Below are 11,662 nucleotides of genomic sequence, written 5' to 3' on the forward strand. Positions count from 1 at the left end.
ATTATTGTTAGTTACAGGAACCATCTCTTAGTTAAAGACTGCTGGGGGACTTAATTTATACACTGAGCTCCTCTGTTTCCTTCTACCTTCTCTGTCCAATAACCTCCCATCATGTTCTATGTTCAACTAACCTGGTCTCTTTCTCTCCCCCCCCCCCCCCCAGTCAATGCATCATTTTTAATCATGATGTACTTTTACATTTGCGTGACCCCCCCCCCCCCCCCCCCCCTCACCCTACAGGTATCATTGGACTCAAAGTTTGGTGTCTGTGATGGGCAGCTGCGGATCCAACCATCCTGCCTGTGTCCAGTCTCTGGTCCAACCATCTTTCGTGTGCTCTGTTGTTGCTTGTTGTTGTTGCCGTGTTTTTCTCTCTCTCTATCCCCTGACCGCACTGGATCCCCTCAACCGGTCGAGGCAGGGGGCCGCCCACATCCAGCCTGGTCCCTAGTCCAACCATCCCACCTACGTCCGTCCCTGGTCTAACCAGCCCTGCCTGTGTCCGGTCCCTGGTCCAACCAATTCCGCCTGCTGTTGCTTGTTGTTGCTGTCTTTTTCTCTCTCTCGCTCTCTCCCCCCTCACCCTAACCGGTCAAGGCAGATGGCAACACACATCCAGCCTGGTTCTGCTGGAGGTTTCTTCCTTGTTAGAGAGGGAGTTTTTTTTCTCCAATGTTGCAGTCAAATTGTAATTAAAGGCTTGCTGTGTGTAAAGTGCCTTGAGATAACTGTTGTGATTTGGTGCCACATAAATAAAATTGAATTAAATTAAATTATTGTTTTTTATCGATTTTATGTTTATTGTAACATAAAACCCCAAAAGGTCATTGTAGTAAAGTGTACTTAAAAAAAAGAATGAGAGCACTTGAGACGTATGGCCAGCGCTCACTGTAGCTGTTCTGTGTTTGTGTGTATGTGTGGGTGGGTGGTTGAGTGGGTGGAGGTTGATACAAGACAAACTGGAGGCACGGTTGCACTCTGACAGGAGACATCATGGGGAGAGCTCTGATGCAAACCACCCTCTTTGGTCTGTTGCTGACTTTGGTCACCTCATTGCCAAATAAAGTAAGTTCATAAAAGCTGAGCAACTACACTGTAAATACAGTATTTTACTGGAGAAAGACATCCATTGTAAGATTAATGTAGATTAGCTTTGTGTCAATACTGTATAAAACAAGACATTGCATGTAAACCCTCTGTACAAAAAATGCTTGTTTGCCGCTCATTGCAGGGTGTTGTTTGAGTTGTGACCTTTTGAAAAGACCAAAATGTGTTTGTGCTTGAAGATGTATTAGTCTGATTGTGAAAACATAATCTAATGTTGAATCTGTTGGTAAATCTTTTAGGGACAAGAGCAAAGTTCAATAGACAAAATCAGTAACTAAATAACTGGTGTAAACATTGTGATGCAGTTGAGTTGAGTCATAGACTTTGTAATTCTAGAGTTAAAACATTTCACCATCTGTTCAGGTAGCTTCTTCAGCCTGAGGGATGTTGGTTAGAGACCACACAGTTATCACCCAGCTACACATCACTTTACTCCTGTAAAGGTTAGGCCTTTTGGTGGACAAAGGACTGTGCCTAGAGTAGATGTAAATGTTATTTAAGCACATGCACAAAGCAATGGGAAATTGGGGTTTGGAATTCTATCAACAGATGATCTTGGTCAAAAGATCAGTATTCTTCATTTACTACCCTCCTGTATTTTCCTAGGATGACTGGGACATCTACAGCTTTCACATCAACTCCACAGTGACCAGTCGTTACGCTACAACAGTCATCACAAGCCGCGTGGCCAATCGAATGAACGAATCCAAGGAAGTAGAATTCCAAGTGCGGATTCCCAAGAATGCCTTCATCAGTAAATTCAGAATGTGTGTGAAATATTTACATAGGTTTACACATGAACAATAAAAGAGTAAAAATCAGGGACAGTCAGGACTGTTGTTCACTATCATTTCTTCAGGTTTATGGACGGCCAGGTGTACGATGGTGTTGTGAAAACCAAGGAACAGGCTCAGCAGCAGTACACTGCAGCTGTATCCCGTGGGCAAAGCGCTGGGCTCGTCAGGTACATGGGCCACTTTACTGCCTACAGGTCCTGTCTGTTACTTGAACCTCTCACAGTGGGGCCTCAGTGTAACATGCAGTAGCACAATCTAAAGAAGAGGGTGAGAACCTGTGCTCCAGTGCTGTGATGGTGCTCTGTATTGCAGCTCTATAGGGAGGACCCTGGAGGAATTTAAGACGTCAGTGACTCTGGCCGCTCACAAAAAGGTGACCTTTGAACTCACGTATGAGGAACTGCTGAAACGCAGGCACGGCAAGTACGAACTGCAAATCCATGCTCGGCCGATGCAGCCTGTCAGCGACTTCAAGGTAGGTCTCATCATGTAATGGTCATGCAGGGAGGGTTGGGGTCGTTACATATTGATTCATGAGTGGTTCTAAGTATTTTCCCTCCAGGTTGATGTGTACATTGATGAAAAGGCTGGCATCAGTTTCCTGGAGGTTAAAGGTGGACTAAGCACCAAAGCTCTGGCTAATGCCATCACCAAAACACTGACAGACAAACAGGTACAGCAGGAAGTGATGGGAAATCCTTACAGTATGTTTATTAGTTTGTTTCATCCAGTTTACTGTGCAGTCAATGCATCATTTTTAATCATGATGTACTGTACTTTTACATTGCGTGACATCACTTGAACTATAACTCTACAACCAAAAACTGTTATTTTTTCTATAGGCCTTAGCGGCTCAGGGTGGGAATAACCCCCCTGGGCTGCTACAATATCATTCCAGAGATGAAACAGCCTCCAGGTCCAAGCTTCAGTTTGTCCCTTTCAGTTCATACTGTTTTCTGGCATCCTCTTGTTTGTAGGCGTGGGTGTACTTCTACCCAACTGAAAGCCAACAGAAGACATGTGACAGCTGTGGAGAGCAGGGTATGAATGGAGATCTGGTTATTGTTTATGATGTCAACAGGGACATTTCAGTTGGTGACATTAAGGTACTGTACATAAAGTGTTTTTTTGTTTATTACATTAAAACCAACAATCCAGTATATAAAGTATCTACAATAACAGTACAGTAACTACTTTTTTATCAACAAACGTTTTCGACAAATATTAATTTATACCTTTTTTTAAGACATCAGGTGGATATTTTGTTCACCACTTTGCTCCGTCCAGTCTTCCACGGATACCAAAGAACGTTGTCTTTGTTATTGATCAAAGTGGCTCCATGAGTGGCAGAAAAATACAACAGGTACAGTTTGTTACATACTGTCACTGAGGCACAGCAGGAATTTTAGCTTAATGAGACGGTTGCAATGAATTTCGTTAAGCACATGAAGAAATAATTACCTCGTGGGTTTTTAAACTTGAGTTGAAGCCCTGACGTGTCAGTGATTCTTCTTTTCTCAGACCAGGACAGCATTAATCCATATTTTGAACGATCTGAATGAAGATGATTTTTTCGGTCTTATCACTTTTGATGGTGACATTTTTCACTGGAAGAGAGAACTTGTTCAGGCCACCAAGACAAATGTGAACAGTGCCAAGACTTTTGCACAAAATATTCCAGCCAGCGGATGTGAGTGTGTTTTAATAAGTATATATTTAGTATGATGTTAACAAGTAGAACAGCAAAGACTAAATATGTTTTTACTTCATTGTAGCCACTGACATTAATGCAGCAGTGCTGGAAGGAGCTCGTATTCTGAAGGCACATCCCAGAGAAGGTTCAGCATCGAATCCTTATACTTCTGACTGATGGAGACCAACCGCAGGTTAGGACTAAATACACATGCAGTGAATACTATGCCCTATTGAGACCATAATAACTTATTTACATGTATTTCATTGTTTTTTTTTAGATGTGGTGTTTTGAAATTAAAAATGTAACATAATCCACATTTCTTTCAGAAATTAACGATCAGTTTGAACCACCAAAGTCTACCACTTTGTGACATGATGTGACATTTGTTCACTGTCTTTTTCATGGTGATTGTTTAAATAAACATATTTTGTTACTACAGGGGTGACAAACCTTAAAAAAATACAGTCCAATGTCCGAAAGAGGCCGTTGCAGGCAAATTTCCTCTCTACTGTCTTGGTTTTGGTTTTCGCGTCAATTTTGAATTCCTTGAGAAGATGTCACTGCAGAACAACGGAGTGTAGCACCGACGGATCTATGAGGACTCTGATGCTGACTTACAGCTGAAGGTATTTAGAAAGACTTGGCTCCTCCTGTTATCATTACTGAGGACTGTTGGACGTGGGGAGAATCAAGATTCCTGCACTGTCCATTCACAGGGTTTCTATGAAGAGGTGGCCACTCCTCTGTTGACCAATGTAACCATGATGTACACAGGAGGCACCAATCTGACCCAGACTCACTTCACACAGTATTATAATGGCTCTGAGATTGTGGTGGCTGGTCAGATCACTGACAATGACATTGAGACCTTCACTCCAGAAGTTATAGCCATTTCAGTAAGAATTCATTTAAGCATTTATTAAGTAATAATGTGAAACAGCTTTAATGACATGAGTGTGGGCCACAACAGGGAACAGGCAGTGTGAGGTTTTCTGACACTAATCCCACTGTGGAATCGACTGACACAGTGTCTGACAGCCGCCTTCAGAGGGTTTGGGCCTACCTCACAGTCAAACAACTCCTGGACAAGGCGTGAGTGTGGTGTTGGCCATTTTCTTCTGTAGTCTGTAATCAATGAATTATTAAAAGCTGAAGTCCTCTATAATGATAAAATTGTGCTAATCACAATTTTGAGATGCTCCTAAGAAAGTAAAATATTGACGTGTCAGATTTAAAGTTTCAGCTTAAGGTCTTGTATCACAGTGTCTTAAGAAAATGAAAAGAAAATGTTTATTGTCTGAAAGACATACTAATTGTTTAATATGTGAAAATACTGTGTCAATAATAATAATAATAATAATAATAATAATCATAACTTAGGCTGCAGTTGTCTGGGCCTGAGAAGGATCGAATGAGGGAAGAGGCCTTGAAGCTGTCACTGAAGTACAGCTTTGTGACCTCACTCACATCTATGGTGGTCACCAAGCCTGAGGGAGAAAACTCTGATGTGCTGCATAAACCCAAAGAAGGTGAAAAACCTGCAGCAGTACAAATGTGAGAAACATACATACAACAGAATACAAAATCTAAAAAGTTTATCTTCATCTCTTCTTTTAACAGGCCAGATGCAGCCTAATCCAGGTATAGCATTGCCTTGCTTTAACTTGATAATGTCAAATAATTTATTATTGTATTTTATATATAAATACATTTACAATGTTGCAAATTGATTAACCATTAATCATTTGATGATGCACCATCGGAAAAAACATTTTAATTTGATGTATACAAAGCTCAAACATTTGGACTGTGCAAGTGGCTTATTTAAAATTAGACTACAAGACCGAAAAGTAAAACTTTGAACTCATTTATTATGTTTTTTTCTGTTTTTACAGTTGCAAATTCAGGTTTGATGTAGAAAATCTTGTACAGCAATTGAGTGACAGAAAAAGTTAACTTTCTTTAATGCTTATATATTTTTTAATTGAAACAGAAACAATGGGGGGGGGGGGGGGGCGTCACGGTGGTGCGGTGGGTAGCACTGTCGCCCCACAGCAAGAAGGCTCTGGGTTCGATTCCCGGAGGCGGCCCCTGTGCCTCTCTGTGTGGAGCTTGCACGTTCTCCCCATGTTTGCGTGGGTTCTCTCCGGGTTCTCCGGCTTCCTCCCACAGTCCAAAGACGTGCATTAGGTTGATTGGCTTCTCTCCATTGCCCGTAGGTGTGAGTGTGTGAGTGAATGGTTGTCTGTCTATGTGTTGCCCTGCGATGGACTGGCGACCCTGTCCAGGGTGTACCCTGCCTCTCGCCCGTAGCCAGCTGGGTTAGGCTCCAGCACCCCCGTGACCCCGCACTAGGAGTAAGCGGTTAAGAAAATGGATGGATGGACAATGTGTACATGTCCTAAAGGTCTGCCAATAATGCCAACTTCAGCTTTTAGTGGATGACAGTAGGGTATACTGTCATCCGGTAAGTCACTTACTAAATGAAAACATTTGCCAAAATATTTAGCTAAAAACTGTCTGAACTATAATTATTTTTAATTACTATAATTAACTATAATAAAATGTCATTATTGTACTGTAAATAAAAATATTTCACATTGATACTTTGCAACACAAATGTACTGTACTGTGTCTTTAGCGCTTTTCTTACCAAATTTCCTATTTTCATTTATCCATAATTGTTTTAGCATTTATTTACAGTATGTTTTTGTTTTAGGAAGTAGTGCTCGTTATGGGTAGTGCTGGAAGAAGCAGAGGTACTGTATTGCTTTTCTTTTAATACTCCTTTGACATACTGTACAGTAACAACAGTATTTTACTGACAGATATCAAGGTAGACAAGATCTGTTAATGTTCCCTGATTAATACCCTCCTAAATGTATAGGAAAGATAATGTTAAGTCCCTCTTTAAAAGAACATAACTGTAACTGAAATCATTATTGTACCTATTGTAAATAGTCATTCAAGATGCCCACATACTCTTTCATACAGGAGGTTTAAATTCAGGAAATCCAAAAATCCTTTTAATATTTACAATAGAAAATATTTTTGCTATATTATTACAGCACATGGGAATTATAAACCACACAGCAAATATAAGCTGCTTTAAGACTTTAATACTTTAAACCTATAATTTAGTATCATTAACAATTTTTAACTGGGTACATTCAAACTGTTGAACATCTTTCAAAAGATAAAAAATAAATCTTGCGTATAAACAAACATTGTTGCAAATACATCTTAATTAATATAATAGAATGTTCTTTAAGGTGGTGTTTGATGTATTTATGGTATGTATTTTTAGGTGTTTGGATATTCTCATGTTCCCACTCGTAAAGGTTTGTATGTTATACTGTATGTTACTGTAGGTAGGTAGTGTACTTTGCAAAAATAAATCCTAATGCTTTCCAAAATATTGTTTTTATCTTACAGTAAATGTTTTGTTTTTTATTACCTCAGTGTATTTTGTGTTCTTTCCTTTAGAAATCCATTGGTTTTCCTGTTTCATTTTGGTAGAGCAGGTAGTGTATTTTTTGCTTTTCTTTTAATATGCCAGAATATACAGTAATTACAATATTTTATTAAGATTATCATGTTTACCAGATCTGTTGAAGTTCTCTGATTGATACCCTCTAAATCCAAGATAATTCCCTATTTGCAACAACATAGCTGAAATCATTAGTGTGAAATATCATTGTAGCATACTTTTACTTTTGAACTATGCACACACTCACACAAGGCACCAAGGCGACTTCTTACGGCCAGCTGTTTTGTTTTTTTACAGTATTCAGTACTCATGTATTTAAAGTATTTATGGCAAAGTATTTATGTTTTTAGGTGCACATGCCCATCTTCTTCATATTAAAGGTATTGTTTGCACAGCTCTGATATCACTACTGTATACTTTCTCTAATTAGTTATTTTGCAAGCTAAACCAGCCATGTTGATATTACACAACACAATACAACACTTTAATAAGAGAGTGTTTTTTTGGCTGTACTGATTAGATATGTGTGTAAATTGTAATTTGTAACGTTCCACCCTCTTTGTAATTATGTATACACCTGGCATTTGGCTTGATTTTGTTTTCAGAAGAAGCATCATTTTGTTGATCCGTCCTCAGTATAAAATGGGTATGGGTTTTTCAGAATTTAACAAATTTAACAATCACAAAATGTTATCACATTTCATTTCTGAATTTGTTCCATTGTGAATTTGTGATCTGGCTCCAGTAAGGTTTTATATGATTTGCTACAATGAAACTGTGGCTTCACACGAGAAGCAAACTGAGCCTACTGAATTACAAAATTGATGTCTACTACTACACTATCTACATCCAGCATCATTATTTTATCTTTTACATGATGTCTTGTTTACAGGCCCTGATTTGCGCACCAGATTATCTACTGGTACTTTTTGTTAATAAAGAATTTATAAAATAATTATGCATATATATATATATATATATATATATATATATATATATATATATATATATATATATATATATATATATATATATATATATATATATATATATATATATATATATTATAATGAAATTATTGTGTGGTGGAGCAATGAGAAGCTGGGTGAAGCTGGGTTATGTGAAATAATTTGAACGGTTCATAGACATGCGTCTTACTGCATTCTTTTGTTTGTTTTGTCAGTAGTGACATCTGCTGATCTGCTGGTTGCTGGTACAGTAAAACTTAAAATCATATGTAGCCTAAGAGGTGTATATATTTCTCATATTCAATGTTTTAAGAAACGTGTATGCACGTATACAGCCATGTATGCAGCTTTTGGTTTACAGAAAGTTTGGGATTAAGAGCCTACAAAAGTCACTGGTATAGTGTTTTGGCCCTTCAATAACTTAAAATGTGATCAAATGCTTAAAAACCTTCAATTCATACACTGACTGCCATAATAAACATCTGCATACCATTAAATACATGTTCATGTGTAATTGGGATATCAGTCTGATCACTTGGCCCAATCCCATTTCTGGCACATTAATTGGCGTATTGTAGATATTGTCGTTATCCACAAGATGCAGATATAATTGATGTTGCTGTAAAAGCCACTGCACTAGATGCACACATTTAGTCTGTGACTCTGTGTTTCTGTATCTTTAGATCCTGTTGTTCACAGGTTTTTGATTAAACTGAGAACCAGTCTCTTCCACTCTGCTTCAACATACCTGGAGACACTCGCCTAAAACTTCTTCACCATCCCAGTGAGGGTCAGTACAACATTCCTTGCAATTCATTGTTTCTTTATTATCTTAAACTAGAGGACTTAAAAAAATGTGAAACATGTCAAACATTTCAGATATCCATCTTCTTTTTTAACAGAGCTATCTGTGTTTGGTCATCTTGATTCTATAAAAGACAGAGGCTTTAAATACTTGGCATCCATTTTAAAAATGGCCAGTTTGTTGAGATCACCACAGTTGGCATCAGTGTAAGGACAATCGTCAGGAGATATGCGCTCCTCTGAACGGAACCTTGTCTCACCTGAGTGAGTAGTCAGAGGACCTCCTTATCTCTAACTTGTCTAACAGCTGCTTTCCACCCTCCCTTATATTGTGTCACTGACTATTGGTGCAGTGTATAACAGGAAAAATGTTGGACAAGCTTTGCAATGTATTTATGTATTTTTTCCAGCATTACAGTGACTGGACGAGACAAGGAATTTGATGTTGCCGTTGGAGATACTCGCATGGTCGTCTTAATTCATGAGGTGGATGGTAACAAATTCCTCTGGCCAGTTTTAAGACAGAAGCCGTCGGACAACAAACATTGATGGAATTTTAGGTTTGTTTGAATGAATCAAAAAATGAGTTAATGATCGCATCCATATGAGGTTTGAACAATCATTCAAGTCTTCTCTGCTTTTCCCTCTATCTTATGTGTCTAGTTCTAAAGCCAGCAGTTTATGAGGAGTTGCAGCAAAGTCCCTCCACAAAGCTGAAGATCAGAGATCAGGAGATTGGTGTCACCAGGTACAGTTTGGTCTCATATTAGACCACAGAATGAAAAGCTATTTAAAAGTGAAAATTTGTATAATGAAGCTCCTTCTACAAAAACATGACCATGTCTGTGGTTCCTTTGCAGATCCAGTGCTGTTGACTACAGTATTTCTGCTGCCCCAACACTGGACTGCTGGTTCATGTCTGCTGAGTCCGCTCTGCAGAGACGCCTGGATGATTTCACTGTTGCAAAATTTTAATTCATCTCCACGTAGAATCACCAGAAATATGTTAATTTAAAGCAAAATAGGTCAAGCAGCTATTTACTATAATAAAAATTACAAATCAATAAATATATTTCAAAGCTTTGGTTGTCTGGATCTGTGACAATTGGCCATTCACACCACTGGAGGAGTTGTTGAGTTTTGTTTCCCCCACAATCTTGGTTTTGTTTCTTGAAGATGTCACTTCCTGTCTGTGTGTAATTACTCTGATGCTATACACCCTTCTAGACTTGTATTGTTATGCCCTAAGCTTCAAGCAGTAAGTACGGGCAGTTACTGCTAGTTGTATGTAGGAGTTTTTGAAGATGTGAAGTTGTCTTTTGTTAATGTCCTGTTTCCCGTCCTGTGCCAAGTTTAGTACCTTGTGTTGTCTTTTATGTTTAGTCTCATGAGCCTGTAGTGTACAGAGCTGTTAATTTTATGGTTGGTGTTGCTGCATAGCAGTGAGCTTTGCTAGTTTCGGTTCCTGTTTGGGTCGTTGCATTTGGGTTCTACCCCTCTCCTGTCTCCGTCCACTTACTTATTATTACTTAACTTATTATTTATCTTGGATGCGTAGGATGATAAATGGTCGCTGTAAAAATATGACACTTTCAACACCCATTCTGGGATCTAAAGTGTTTTACATCCATTTTCGCATTTACCCACACTGATGATACCTCTGACAGGACGTGTCAGTCTTTACATTTAATTTAGAATGATATTCAATCTAAAATTCAAGAATTGATTAAATTTGAGTGATATCAAACTACAGTATATATTCTGTATACATTATTTAAAACAACAAATGTCAACAAAGGTCTGTCCTGGGAAACTGGAGTTGACAGAATCTGGACCTAAGTAGAAAACAAAGGAGGACCGTCCAAACCTGCTCCTGTGCTTATTGATGGCTTGTGAGGTTATGTACATACAGTAGTTTGGAGAAACATCCAGGTGCTGGCACATACATTTAGGGCCAGGGGTGGGCTCTTTCACTGGGGCCTGGGGTTGAGGCCAGTTGTGGCCTCGCTCACTGGCCCTGGTGGAGAGATCACCACCCAGTTTTAACTGCAAAAAGACATTTAGGGTGGGGGGGGGGGGCACTGTCCGGGACACACACCGTCAGCCAGCGGTCGTGCTCCTGGAGGTGTCACCCACTTTCAGTGCACTACAGTTCCACACACTCACGTCCAAGCTGGGTTGCAAGGTTATGGGGTGCCTTTTCCGCTGCCCTCTGCTTCTCCCGGGTTGGGGGATTTGGGTGGGGCTCGGGAGGAGCTGCAGTCCCTGCCTGGGGCCACATCGGCGGCAGGCCGGAGACCTACCTCCCCACGTAATTGGGGGAGATTAAGCAAATGTTGTGGTGCGAGAATGTATCTGAGAGTGCATGGGTTCACGTATGATTGACTAGTTGTTGTGAGAGAGTTTATGGTGTATGTGTGTTGAGTTTGTATGCATTATGGTGCGGTTGGAGTGTGGGGGGTCCGGTTTTTTCCGCCCGGGGTATGTTGATCATCTGCCTGGGTGGTCTCCTTTCTGCTGACCCCCACCAATTGCTGGCCTTGTGCTGCAGGCCGCTGTGGCGCCAGGGGATGAGGTCGGGCCGATGGGGTGGGCCCCGCTCCGCTCGTGTAGGGGTGGTGGACTGGGGGTGAGCCCCACTCTGGGTGTGGGGGCATCTCCTAGTGGGCTCCCTACAGACCGTGGGTCCTCGGGCTCCACTCTTTCAAGCCGACCCTCCCACCAGGGAGAGTGTTTACCCCTGGTTCTCATGGGGCGGACAGCGTTGACCCACGGTGGCCCACTCTGACCTCGGGTGCTG

The 11,662-nt window shown here is 40.2% G+C and overlaps 2 protein-coding genes across 3 annotated transcripts in view; both read left to right on the forward strand.

Moving 5' to 3' along the window:
* The window catches only part of LOC114855155 (inter-alpha-trypsin inhibitor heavy chain H4-like), a 43,057-nt gene extending 32,966 nt beyond the window's left edge, over window positions 1-10,091 (forward strand). For both annotated transcript variants that reach the window (XM_055508887.1, XM_055508888.1), the window contains 2 exons: window positions 9,526-9,610; window positions 9,723-10,091. In XM_055508887.1, coding sequence (XP_055364862.1) covers window positions 9,526-9,610; window positions 9,723-9,837 — 200 coding nt within the window. In that variant the 3' untranslated portion in view covers window positions 9,838-10,091. The remainder of the gene's footprint in view (window positions 1-9,525; window positions 9,611-9,722) is intronic.
* Window positions 963-3,782, forward strand: LOC129604093 (inter alpha-trypsin inhibitor, heavy chain 4-like). The gene is made up of 9 exons (XM_055508891.1): window positions 963-1,065; window positions 1,714-1,874; window positions 1,967-2,071; window positions 2,217-2,379; window positions 2,467-2,577; window positions 2,882-3,010; window positions 3,151-3,267; window positions 3,426-3,594; window positions 3,680-3,782. Exons 1-9 carry the CDS (start codon window positions 994-996, stop codon window positions 3,772-3,774), a joined length of 1,122 nt encoding a protein of 373 aa, XP_055364866.1. The 5' UTR covers window positions 963-993; the 3' UTR covers window positions 3,775-3,782.
* Window positions 10,092-11,662: the final 1,571 nt, after the last annotated feature.

The sequence above is a fragment of the Betta splendens genome, chromosome 5 (assembly GCF_900634795.4).
Source record: "Betta splendens chromosome 5, fBetSpl5.4, whole genome shotgun sequence".
In the NCBI taxonomy this organism is placed as follows: Eukaryota; Metazoa; Chordata; class Actinopteri; order Anabantiformes; family Osphronemidae; genus Betta; species Betta splendens.